At 39.2% G+C, this 13,916-nt stretch overlaps 1 protein-coding gene across 1 annotated transcript in view; it reads left to right on the forward strand.

The window, feature by feature from the left end:
* The window catches only part of LOC135467268 (MAM and LDL-receptor class A domain-containing protein 2-like), a 147,268-nt gene that overhangs the window by 58,799 nt on the left and 74,553 nt on the right, over positions 1-13,916 (forward strand). The window contains 17 exon segments of the mRNA XM_064745034.1: positions 2,467-2,625; positions 2,996-3,139; positions 3,596-4,090; positions 4,712-4,968; positions 5,849-6,089; positions 6,498-6,632; positions 7,447-7,574; positions 7,911-7,995; positions 8,329-8,403; positions 8,843-8,989; positions 9,349-9,509; positions 10,014-10,209; positions 10,642-10,788; positions 11,360-11,619; positions 12,302-12,392; positions 12,590-12,730; positions 12,952-13,211. Of these exon segments, the coding sequence (XP_064601104.1) occupies positions 2,467-2,625; positions 2,996-3,139; positions 3,596-4,090; positions 4,712-4,968; positions 5,849-6,089; positions 6,498-6,632; positions 7,447-7,574; positions 7,911-7,995; positions 8,329-8,403; positions 8,843-8,989; positions 9,349-9,509; positions 10,014-10,209; positions 10,642-10,788; positions 11,360-11,619; positions 12,302-12,392; positions 12,590-12,730; positions 12,952-13,211 (3,122 nt within the window).

A 13,916-nucleotide genomic window follows, 5' to 3' on the forward strand; every position in this document is an offset into this window, starting at 1 on the left:
ATGTATATTCATTATATTCAACACTGCGCAAACAAAGTAAAATATTCAAGCTTCTGTGAACCTCAATGTAATTTGTGCAAGAACACCTTAAGCTATCAGACCTCTAAAAAGTCACCTTGGGGCAACATGACAGTACCAGTTACTTTGACAACCTTTAATAAATAAGCTGAGTGTTATTTTGTGGTGGAACACCGGGCATAAAGAAGTCTACCTTATTAAAATATCATTGCTGTGGAGAAATAGTGGAAGAAAATCTAATTATTGAATTTGTGGTACAGAGTGTAGAACAGAAAACTTCAAACCTTCAACTGAGTGAACCATGAAAGTTTATACTGTGTGAAGGTATTGACACGAGAACCATGTGCCCTTGCACACAAAAGTGTTGATAAATTGAGGCTTATTGCTGAGTTTGTTTATAGGAATTTATCCTCAGTTGGTATTAAGTGTTATAACTGACACACATGCCATGGACAATTCATTATTTTGTTCCTTTAATGCTGACAAAATTATATACACTCCCAGGGTACTGCGCGTACAATGGATATTATGCAGAAACTAACGCACACAGACGTAAACCATAGACATTTATTGTTTGGAGAGCCGAGCTGTCTCAGATGGTTTGAAGAACTTTTTCAGTTTGACCGTTAGGCCTTTGACCTGGCAATAAGCTGACATTGTTTAAATCAGCTCTCACTGATTGAGCTCGGTTTTAAGTTAAGAGGTTTGTCAGACACCTGGTGAAAGGAGGTGGGCATTCCAGTTTCCTCCACCCGCAAACCGGCCACTAGTAAAGGACTAAATATATTAGACATGTAGCATGGGTAATTTGTTGTTCCGTGATCCCAGCAGAAATACACTGACAGAAATACATAGAGAAGTACATGTATGGGTTGGACAGTTAGAGAAGAGTCAGACTGAGGCAGAGTATGCTGCTGTCCTAATTTATTACAGTGTATTGTTCAGCAGACTTGACAGTTATATAAAAGCCAGATGAAAAATACATTCATTATTATAGTGTGTAGTTCGACTGAGCAGTTAATGATACAGAAGCTATAAGTGAACATGCACAACGTATTGTTTCAAATAATTCTGAAGAAGTCATCTCCACAGTATTACTGCCTAAATGCATTTCTTTGATGCTGAAACTGGCTATTCCTCAAACAGATCATAAAATAACTATATATGTAAAATTTTTGGTGAAATACAGCTAAATGTACAATGTACATGTAATTATATTGGGACAGAACCTACATGATTATACAAAAGTTGAGAATATTTTCCACCTTGTTGTTCTATGTGGTCAGGAACATGTACAATGTGAATAGGAAGATTTATAGAATCATTATAGATTCTGTATGCAAAAGTTGGTGGTGGAATAAGGGCCTTTTGAGGGTAAATTTTAATGGATAAAATAGCGAAGAGGAAAAGAGCCAGGGAAGATATCCGAGCAAACATCTAAAGGGGAAGGTGTCATGGCAAGCATCTGTTAGGGAGTTTTCAGGGAAAACATCTGATAGTGAGGGTGTCCTGAAAAACAACTGTTAGGGAAGGTATGAGGGAAAACATCTGATAGGGAAAATATCAGCAGAAAGCAGAGAAGATGTTAGGGAAAACATCTGGTACATGTATCAGCTAGAATGTCTGTTTGGGAAAGTGTCAGTTAAAACTTCTGATAGGAAAAATATCAGTGTAAAGCATCTTTAGGGGAAGGTGCTGGGGGGGGGGAACATCTGATAGAGAAAGTATCAGAGGAAAACATCTGTTAGGGATGGTGTCTGGGAAAACACCATGATGGAAAGGGTGTTGAGAGAAACATCTGATAGAGAAGGTGACGGGGTTGGGTGAAATGTCTTATGGAGAAAGTGTTGGTGAAAACATCACACAGAGGTATCTTGGAAAACATTTGGAAGTTGTCTGAGAAAAAGAGAAAGTACCAAGGAAAATATCTCGTAGGGAGGGTGTCTGTGAAAACATCTGATAGGGAAGGCAACTTGGAAAACCTCAGATAGTGAAAATGTCTGGGAAAACATCTGTTAGGAAAGGTGTCTTGAAGGACATCTGTTAGGGAAGATGTCTGGGAATGCATCTATTAGAGAAGGTATCGGCAGAAAACATCTGGTGGAGAAGTGGTCCAGGAAAACATTTGTTGGTTAGGGTGTCAGGAAAAGTATATCTGTTGGTCAAGGCAAGATCTGGTGGAGAAGGTGTCCAGGAAAACATTTGTTGGGAATGGCATCAGGAAATGATGGGTTTCATACATGTAGGTTTCGTGTAAAAATGATAAAAAAAATGGAACATCTGACAGAGAAAGTGTCAGTAAAAATGTCTGATCATGTGAGCTGTTTTAATACATTCATTAGTGTGTCTCATTACACTTTTATGTATGAAGGTATTCACTATTTATCCTTATATGTTCATGTGGTTATGAAAACATGATTTAATGTCATCCAAATATTAACACATCAGAGATACATCAGTACTGTGTTCTGTGGGACAGTTTGACTTTACTATTCACCTCTGTCTGTTTCTCTGTATCAACAGTCACCCCACCTGAGGCTGAGCCAGGTGTAGGACCAGCCCTGACAACACCTACCACAGCCGCCCCGAGTACTGCACCGACATCATGTAAGGTGGATTAGTATGAAAGTTTGTCCATAGAAAATAAGTTGTGCATTAGTTTAAAAGATTCTGTTTTTGATTTGTTTAACCATATGCTGAAATCTGCCAGACATCGCTATTATTATATATGAATAACAACAATAAAAAATTCTTTTCATAGTCAAAAACAGACACAAACAAAACTGTTTAGGGTAGGATGAAAACTCAGATATTTTACATACTGATATCCTTGTATGTAAAAACGACAGCAGGACAGAGTGAAAAAATCTTATATTTATTGCTATCTTTGTATTTTTCAAGTATATATATATATATATATATATATATATATATGTATATATATATGTACAAATGGTAACCATTGTTTCTACTGCAGCTCCGTCTCAATACGACTGTGACTTTGAGCAGGATCTGTGTAGCTGGCACCAGGTTACCGATGACCAGTTTGATTGGATACGTCAAAATGCTGACACAGAAACACCTGGGACTGGACCCTCCTTTGACCACACCCAAGGAACTGGTCAGTGGAGATAAGGAAATCTTGTTATATCTCTTGCTTTTATGCATACCCAGTAAAAAAAAAATACATGTAAAAGCATTATGAAATTGAAAAAAAGTGTTTGCGCATCAAATGCTTTGTTTTTGAATGAACTTATGAAATATGTACAGTAACAACATTTGGCACAGCTTCCAGTACACAGGGTACTGAATTTTCACAAAATGACACAGGTTTTCCCTAGGTTATAGCCCTTATTTTGTATTAAAATTAATTTGATGGCCTTCAAATATTACATCTAAACCTAAGGTAAAGCTGGAGCCTGTGAAATTGATCCAGAGTTGGATGTCTGGTAACTTTTATTGCACATGTAGCACAATGGATATGAATGTTTACAAACTGTTCGTCAGTCATGTTTGAATTATCCATATTATATAGCTAATAACACGAATGACGGATGTGTTTGACCTGTCTTTTCAGATGAGGGTTACTATGTATACATTGATGCCTCTTTTCCGAGGAAGCTGAACGATACAGCCCGCCTCATCAGTGCTGTGATCAACCCTCCTGCTGAGAAATGTCTGAGTTTCTGGTACCACATGTTTGGGACTCACGTCAACACCCTGAACCTCTACCTGAAGATGCACGGGAACCTTGGCACACCTGTGTGGATGAAGTCGGGAACACAAAGTAACATGTGGTTACCTGCGTCTGTTAATCTGGCAGTGTCCAGCTCTGCCCAGCTGGTGTTTGAGGCAGTGAGGGGCACGGACTATCGGGGTGACATAGGACTGGACGACATCAGGCTGACCGATGGGAAATGTCCACCTGAGCTGGCAGCAGCCTGCACTTTTGAGGACCTCTGTGGATATACTCAGGATGGAACTGATGTGTTTGATTGGACGCAAGCTTCAGGGAGGACCTCCTCCAACAAAACAGGCCCAGCCAATGATCACACCTATGGCACATCTTCAGGTATTTGTTCATCCGTCCTCAGCTGTCCTGTGGTTGGGCTCCAACTACCGCCAGTTGAACCAAATATTAAATCCTCAGCAAGTTCCTCATTAAGCAAATGCTGATTTTTCTTCATTTAATCAGTGCATTGACCTCATTTATCATACCAAGTAATTAATTTATTTATTTTATTTATTTGATTGGTGTTTTACGATTTACTCAAGAATATTTCACTTATACGATGACGGGCCAGCATCATGGTGGGAGGAAAGCGCAGAGCCCGGGGGAAACCCAGGACCATCCGCAGGCTGCTGCCAGACCTTCCCACGTACAGCCGGAGAGGAAGCCAGCATAACCTGGACTTGCCAAGTAATTGCTGTAAATGTGGTATAAATTGTGGTAAAAATTGGCTGATTAGTTCAGCTATTACATTTTCATTTGTGAGGCCATCCTTAGAAAGTCTTTCTTGGACATAACCTAATCGTGACATAAGAAAAGGGGAAGGCTGGTTTTAATGAAATAACTATTGAGAAAAAATTCAAATAAAAAATTTCTGTCTAAAACCTAATAATAAGTAAAAATGACCTTTTTTGGAGGGCCTGTTGGAATACACCCAAATGAGCGTATTTGTTTATAATCCAGGTAAATACATGTACATTGAGGCCTCCAAACCCCGTAAGCCAGGAGATAAAGCACGCCTGCTGAGCCCCGTGAACCAGGCCACTAATGGAGCATGTCTACAGTTCTGGTACCACATGTATGGCTCCAGCATTGGTCAGCTTATCGTGTACATCAAGTCACAGGACAGCCTGGGTGTACCTGCCTGGAAACTCTCTGGTAACCAAGGTAACAGATGGCAGCTGGCCCAGGTGACTGTCACGAGTCCATCTACCTGGCAGGTGAGTGTCTCCAAGAAGAACATCAGTTTATGTAAATTTACATTGCACATTATTTCTAAGGTGTGATGTTAAGATGGTGGAAAACCATTACTTTCAGATAGGATAGACAGTTTATGGAAAACTACAGTTTGGTTATTCTTATTCAAACATATCATCCTCAGCCACGGAATGGTATAATTTGTAAGAGTATTGTCATTGTTGACCGGTATGAGGCCATGTTAGTCTGGTTTAAAGAGATTTGAAATTTTTAAATTATCAATTCTGAGGTTGTAGAAAGTACTTCTTGTTTCAGTGTCTGTATACTGTGAGTGGTTGAGGCATCATGTCTGATGTATCCATTACATCACTGGCATGGCAATGAAGCAGCAGTAAAATTATAATGACATTGATACTGTTCTGTTACAAAATGAAAATGTGAGGTATGTCCACAGCAACTGCTACAGAGCAAACATCGTTGTTGTCTTCAAGCCATATTGAAGAAGTCTTGAGATCCAGGATCAAACCTGGGTTGGGTCATACTAAAGACATTAAAAATCGTACTTGTTGCTGCTTCACTTGGCGCTCGGCACTAAGAGGTTAAGGCAAGGAAACTGACTGGTTGGCCCAGTGTCATTATAATGTGACTGGGTGGGGTGTCAAGTCTGGTGTCTTCGGCATAATACTGCATTGGCAGCATGGACTGGCCATGGCACAAGAAGGTACAGTATATGTACAAACACCTAATGACTACTTGCCATCATGTTACAGAAAAATTGTTAAGTATGACGTTAAACCCAAAGCATTCATTCAAGCCACATATATGTATGTAATGAGATACTTGCACACAGATACCAGTACATGTACTTCATCCCTGAATTCTGCCATATCTGGCTGTTTCCAGGCTGCGTTTGAAGGCACCACAGTAAAAGGTATAAAAGGAGACATTGCTATTGATGATGTGAAGCTTGTTACTGGAGCGTGCCAGGCACCAGGAGACTGTAATTTTGAACAAGGGATGTGTACCTGGACACAGTACAGTAAACTGTACAAGGGAGATGATTTTGATTGGCTGCGAGCTAAAGGCAGCACCCCGAGTACGTACACAGGACCTGTGTATGATCACACCAGAGGGGACTCGGATGGTAAGCGAGGACATCTAGACCTAGAGGACATCAAGTGTACATTTATCTGTAACATGGTGTTAGGTTCTTCATGCAGTGTTTTTTTTCTGATAAATAACTTTTTAGAGGCCATTTGCAAAGTGGACAAATCAATTAGAATTAAGCAAATTATGTCACTTGAAAAATGCTAATTTTTAGGCGAAATCCAGTATACATGTATGTGATTAAATCAAAGTGTTATTAGTGATTTTACTGAAAATATTCAAATTGTTTGAGTGTCCTTTAGTTTTTATATTTATATATGGGTGACTCACAACCACGAAGCATTCAACATGTGGGTAGAATTCCAGCTTTGGACAGGGAGTTTGTAGGTTTTGGTAGATTTCATATTTATATAAGTGACATTATCTGTGTGTAATTCCTCCTCAGGATACTACATGTTCATTGAGGCATCTGTACCCCGTGTCCATGGTGATGCTGCCAGACTCATCAGCTCTGCATTCTCCCCTACCAAGACGACTCGCTGCTTTCACTTCTGGTACAACATGGATGGCGTAGGAATTGGTGAGAGTCTAGTTATAGGGTGGTTATTGAGATGTGCTTGTAGCGATGCTAAGCTGGCCCAAAGAAACCATGCAGTATCTGTGTTCATGTCACCATGCCCACACTGTAGCGACAAGGCTCAGCAGGCTTGGGGCACTTCCGGGGTGTTCACCGAGTTCCTAGCAAGATAAACGATGACTTAATTTTTGTAAAAATCCAACCTGTGATGGAAAATACGCATAATATAGAGAGGTAACTAACAGATTTGAAAATGAAATTTTTAACAGAAATTCTGCGCATAGTTTTCTTCATTTGGCATAGAAACATAATCTTTGTTTTATAGTTCCTTTTCATGTATCCTTTAAGAAGTATAAAGTATGCTTCATGAACGAATATTTGTTTTTTTTTTGTTTTTTTTTTTACAATATCTTTCTTCATTCTCTTTAAAACCATAAATCAGCAGCCATGCTGTTCGATTGTAATGCTTTGAAAGTAAAACGTCGGTGCAGATTACCGTATTCCCATGTTTAAACCGGTGCACTCTTTCCTCCTACATTTCTAAACCATAGAAGTGAAGGGTTAGATGAATTGTCCGACATACCACTGAGCTGTGCATAAGTTCAATCAAGCCAGTCTGCCATGTCCGCTTTCAGGGTGAAACAACCAGAACAACATGTATGGCTTAGAGCAGCCCACTGCCAAATTTTGATGAATGAAATTATAGCCTGCAGTTTCTGATCATTTTATGATTTGATAGCCTATTCTCATGTCGGTTTATGTAGTATACATGTATATTTGTTTGGTTAAGTGCCTCATGATGAAGTTTGTTTTGCAGGATCTTTAAGTGTTTTCTTGAGGGAGGAAGTCAGCAATAATACCAGAGTGTTGTGGAAGCTGTCTGGAAACCAGGGCACGGGTTGGTTTAATGCTCAAGTGTCCTTCAGCAGTAGTACCAAATACAGGGTAAGAAATACACAAACACTGCATTTTGTCAAGTTCAGCTACAGACTGAACCTTTGAACACTAGTCCTGGGCCAACAGCGAAAGGGGTTCAAAACCCACTTCAGTTATATATTAAGATGTTTTGTCACGTATAAAATATGCGAGGGATCTCCAAAACTCTTCATCCATATTAAACCTAAAGCTGTCAAAATTAGGGAAATAGGTTTGAGTGCAGGCTAAAACATAATATAAATATCAGTATAATTTCAGGAATATATTAATGAATTGATATATGATTTCTTTAATGCCTGTTCAATTTCTGATTATAAAATGCCTTGTACCTTTTTTTTTTTTAAGCTGTACTTTGAGGGAGTGCGTGGTATCAGTAATTTTGGTGACATTGCAATAGATGATCTGATGTTCTCTGACTCCGCTTGTGGTTGTAAGTACATGTACATTTGCAGGTATAAGTCCAAGATGTGTGTTTTTACAGTGTGGTGTAAATCGGTCAGCCATGTAAATAAATAATTTAGCATAGTTCATAGACTTCTGGGTATTAAAGCTGCTTATACCATGTGTAAGTTTCCATAACCCAAACTGTTGATAGTTTAGATGCTCTCAAAGTTACTTGTACATGTATGTTTTGTGAGCGTTGTGTTTAATAGCTGATAAAGAATAAAGCATTTCTTCAGGATATTTGTTCCACATGTAAACCCAACTTGATCTATACTCTGTAGGTGTATAGATACACAGAGATATGATGTATTTGTTATAGATGTACCACCTTCTGCCAACCCATCCCAACAGACAACAACAACAGGCCCATCCACTGTCACACCCACACCATTTGGTAACTTTTACTTTTTTGGGGGGAATCTATACATAATCAGTATGACAACCAAATTTTATTTGTTTGAAATTGATGCTTACATTTGTTGAATAGTCCTTGGTTTACGTGCTGGTTGAGGCTGTGTATATGGGAGCTTTCTTTTACTTATAACAATCAGAAATGATCCTTCAGAATTATCTATTGATGTAACATAGTTGTAGGTCAATGCTATGTAGTTTGAAACTTTGCATGACTTTTGTTTTTGTCAGCCATTTCTTGTTACCTGCATTCGTAATTTGTTAGTGAACTGAAATATTCTTCAGTATGACTAAAACAGATCAACACATAACAAGATTTCACTCCTTCGAGGCGTACTGTAGCATTTGGATGGCTAGGTTTTTTCCTTGAAATCACTTCATCAACGTGTATTTTGAATGGCAATCTTCAATTCTGTGTCCAGTGTCACAAGGAATTAATGACTGTGACTTTGAGAAGGACCTCTGCGGTTGGAGTCAAGCTAAGGGAGACAACTTCGACTGGGCCCGTGCTCAGAGTCCACAGGGCACTGTACAAACTGGTCCGACATTTGACCACACCACAGCTAAAAGTGAGAACTTATCTTTCACACTTCATTTACACATCAGTGCTCTTCCTTGTAACCTAGTACACGTAGTTTAGTTTGTAGATATTATAAAGTATTGTACTCAATGTCAGATGCAGGCAGGTATCTGTCTATTAAAACCGTGAAACTTATCATTGTGACAGTTTATCATGTGTGGATAGCTGAGGATTAGCTAGTGATATTGAGGCATTGCAGTAATTTAGAATTTTATAAATTCTTCTGTGGAAAGTTTATGGCTTAAGTGAAAGGCATTTATTCTTGAACGTTGGCAGTCTGTCAGTATTCTTGGTGTTGATTGGATCATAGTTTTCAAGTTTCTCGTGTATGATTGGATTACGTTCTAGGAGACGGTTGGTATGTGTACATCCCTGAGTCTGTCCCTAAGCAAACTAACTCTACCGGTCAGCTCGTGTCCAGCTTGCTCAATGAAGCTCAGGCCTACTGTCTCCAGTTCTACTATCACATGTATGGCTTTAACATCAACAGACTCAATATCAGGATCAAGGTGGGTGAAATAAAAACTGAAAATACTTCAAGTGCACTTCTTGACAGAAACTTACTTATTTATGGTGTTTCTTTGATAACATTCAATTTTTGGTGATATTATTAAAAGACGGTGTTAACTAATACAGTGGTATATTTGAAAAGGAAAGCATGTGCAGTAATTGATTATTATTTGATGTTTAGCCATTTTATGTATATTATCATCATTTCAGATTCACTAATGATTCACTGTGATTTGACTGAAACATAGATACATGTACACATAGGCTTTATGATTGTGTCAGACTGTCAGTATATTCTGCGACGGAGTGGTGTGTCATTTTGTAAGTCTGGCACGTACAGTTCATGAATTAGTGAGGCAGCATAGTAAATATGATAACACTGGAGCCATCATCAACCAATTTGATTTCAAACCTGAAACAACCAACTTATTATCACAGTACATCCAGATCTTTTATTTAATTGCGCAAATGAAACTTTTCTTGTTTATCTCATTGTTTTTCAGACGGGTGACACACTGTCCACTCCACTGTACAGTAAATCTGGAACCCAATCTAACGACTGGCAGATGGGCAGCATCCAGCTGGCCAGTCAGAGCAGCAAATACCAGGTTGTGTTTGAGGCTGTCGAAGGTCCGGACTATCAGGGAGACATTAGCCTGGATGATATCAAGGTCATCCCAGGCAATTGCCCTGATATCTGTAAGAAAACAATGAAATTTGCCCTTCTCAGTCCTCTCGATTGAATTGCAAAAAACTTTTTCTCTTCAAGCAGTTTTTATGGCATATATTGAGGAAATTTAACTGTCTGGTATATTTTAATGTTTCTAATGTATTCTAATATTTTTAATGTTTAAGGCTGCTGATGTTCTTTATTTTTAAGATTGGTGATGTCAGAATATGGTCTCCATTTTTCAGTTGAAGCTATTATTTAGTTTAGCAGCCTCTCTACTCAAGATAACAGTCCTGTCTTGCCTTGCTTCAACAACACTGAAACATGAATTTTGTTCATGAAATTCAGGCTTAATCAGGAAGGATGTGTATTGGTTTGTACATGTGGTTAGGGTATTTACACTATAAGAGATCTGACCAGTGTGTTTATTTGAATGAAACAGTTTAATGTATTTCCTGCAGCATCTGTGCAGTGCACATTTGAGCTGAGTGACCTGTGTGGCTGGGAACAGTTGTCTGATGACAACTTTGACTGGAAGCTGAAGAGTGGAAAAACTTTAACTGAGGAGACTGGACCTGAGAGTGACCACACTGATGGAACAGCTAACGGTAGGCTTACACACTGATATGTTGGCTGACACTAAGCTAGCACACTGTCATAACAGTTAACCGTAAGCTTACACACTGATGTAAGGTTGTACACTGTCATAACAGCTAATGGTAAGCTTGCACACTGATGTACTGGCTGACAGTAAGATTGCGCACTGTCATAACAACTAATGGTAAGCTTACACACTGATGTACTGGCTGACACTAAACTTGCACACTGTCATAACTGCTAATGGTAAACTTACACACTGATGTACTGGCTAACATTAAGCTGGCACACTGTCATGACTGCTAATGGTAAACTTACACACTGATGTACTGGCTAACATTAAGTTTGCACACTGTCATAACTGCTAATGGTAAACTTACACACTGATGTACTGGCTAACATTAAGTTTGCACACTGTCATAACTGCTAATGGTAAACTTACACACTGATGTACTGGCTAACATTAAGCTTGCACACTGTCTTAATAGCTAATGGTAAGCTTACATACTGCTTGAACAAGCAACAGTAAGCTTAAAGTTTGATTTTGCACCTCAACTGCACATTTGTTCATCTTGGCACCAGGTCACTATCTGTATATAGAGACAAGTTCACCCAGGACTAAAGGTGATCTTGCCCGCCTGGGATCTCCCTTGGTGGCACAAGTCAGCCCACAGTGTCTGAGTTTCTACTACAGCATGTACGGTGACCAGGTGGGAAGCCTCAATGTCTACCTCAAGGTGAACGGTGTGCAGTCTGTGAATCCACTATGGACACGCTCAGGCAATCAGGGAGCGGGGTGGATCAAGGGACAGACAACCATACAGGCTGCAGCTCCCTACCAGGTAAAACACAAAAGACCTATATTTTACAAATTATACACATAATGCAAAATCCATTTTTAGTTTACTGCTGCATGTATATTGCACAGTAAATTCATCTAACTTCCAGACAGGGGATTTGTACATTCTTATTTTTGTGTGTTTGGTACCTGGAGTACCAGTGGTAACAGACATTTTCTAATTTTTTCAAATTAACATGCATGCAGTACAAACGAGAGGAAAGGTTCTCAATAGCATGCCAGAAGCTGGCTGCTTGCTCACTAGCCATGCATGTGGAAGGCTTCTCGCATTCTTCTGCTACTGACATACTATAGCTGAAAGTTTGTCACAACTGTGATATTCTTTTTGCGCACCGTAGTCATTCCTCAGGCCCGCCAATTTTTTGAAGTGAATAGTAATTGAATTATTTATTGTCAGGTTAAAAATCCATTTTTTACCAGATTGATTCAGCAATTCTCTTGTGGAACACATCTGATCATCTGAACACATCTGATCTTATTTTACACATAGTGTGTGTAAGGTTTATCCAGTTTCATAAACATGGAGTTGTGTAATTAGATTTCTAAGATTTTATTATTAGTTGCTAAGTTGATTTCAGAAATTATTACTGGTTAGTTGTCATATATTTGGGCACTTTTTTGTATGTTCCAGTCACACATTTTACTTGATACCTCTGATATTACAGGTTGTTTTTGAGGGAGTTGTTGGGGCTGGACGTTATGGTGACATAGCCATAGATGATGTAGAAGTCATGGACGGAGCATGCCCTCTGACAGGTAACTCTCATATTTTTAACAGTCAGCTATTTTGACAAAAATATTTCCACCTGAAAGGCAAGCATTAATTTTATTTGATTGGAGTTTGGGTTTGGACACCAAAACATAGCCTCTGATAATTAATAATAGCCGTGAGCTGTGAGAATGTTGTAATTTATAAAACCTTTTTCATCTTCTTTGTGCTTCTTTTTTGTAAGGTGGCTGTGACTTTGAGCGGAATATGTGTACGTGGACAAACCCTAGAAAAGTAGATCAGTTTGATTGGGTGATTGGAGCAGGAAATACAAAGACATTGCTGACTGGCCCTAGCACAGACCACACCTTGGCAACAAGCAAAGGTAACATCTTTTGTTTACAGGCGAGGCAGATGTGAATGTGTTGTATGGTGTACTAGTAACAAGTTTACGACATTTGTCTTCTTGCATGTCACTTTTTACTCCTCTCCCTGTGTTTACAAATTATTATGTTTTCCCCTCTATGTGTTCACAGATTACTATCTTTTCCTCAGCTCTATATGTTTACTGGCCTCTATATCAGTTTCCTTTCTATGTGTTTACAGGTCACTATGTGTTTATTGATGCCTCCCCACCAAGAAACCCCAAAGACAAGGCATGGCTTCAAAGTTCAAAACTTGACCCCTCAGCCACACGGTGTCTGACTTTCTGGTATTTCATGTATGGTGCTGATGTTGGCGCTCTCCGAGTCCTTCTGCAAGACACTACCACCAAGACTACCTACACTCTGTGGGAGATTTACGGGGACCGTGGCAACCAGTGGTTTAATGGCCGCCTTCCCGTCATGGATCCCAACCCTCACTATGTTAGTGGACAAACTATATGTATTTGTTTCATTTCTCAACCTTTTTTTGCATATGGAAGCACAATTTTCAGTTCAATTTAGGCACATTTGTAATTTAATTTTTGGAGACAAAACTACATTGGGGATGGGTCAGATTTAGGGCTTTACAAAAAGTACAATTTTAACAGTCTACAAATAAGAATGCCTTCAGAATATGCTTATATGAACACTTTGCAAACATGCTTAAAGGCTGAAGAATGACAGCACAGTATTTTTTTTTGGCCATTTTCCCAAGTATCTTTCAAAGCCTGTGAATATCTTTTATTTTTGTAAATATAACAGTTACAGCGGTTTCATTATTAGACGGCTATCAGACATATATAGATGTATGTATATGCATATCATAATGAGGTTCCTTTTCCCTGCAGTTATAAACCCTGGCTCATGCAAAATTCATCATTGTTCTCATGCAATATATAAGTGGTTCATATACTTGCTCACAAAATGCAATGGAGTAACAATAGACTCTAAAGACTCAACTCTTTGTATCGGGGATGATGGCCCTATCTGGCTTGGCTCTATGTATCGGGGATGAAGGCCCTTCCTGGCTTGGCTCTTTGCACTGGGGATGATGGCCCTTTCTGGCTTGGCTCTTTGTACCGGTGATGATGGCCCTTTCTGGCTCGGCTCTTTGTACTGGGGATGATGGCCCTTTCTGGCTCGGCT

The sequence above is a fragment of the Liolophura sinensis genome, chromosome 6 (assembly GCF_032854445.1).
Source record: "Liolophura sinensis isolate JHLJ2023 chromosome 6, CUHK_Ljap_v2, whole genome shotgun sequence".
NCBI classification, from domain to species: domain Eukaryota; kingdom Metazoa; phylum Mollusca; class Polyplacophora; order Chitonida; family Chitonidae; genus Liolophura; species Liolophura sinensis.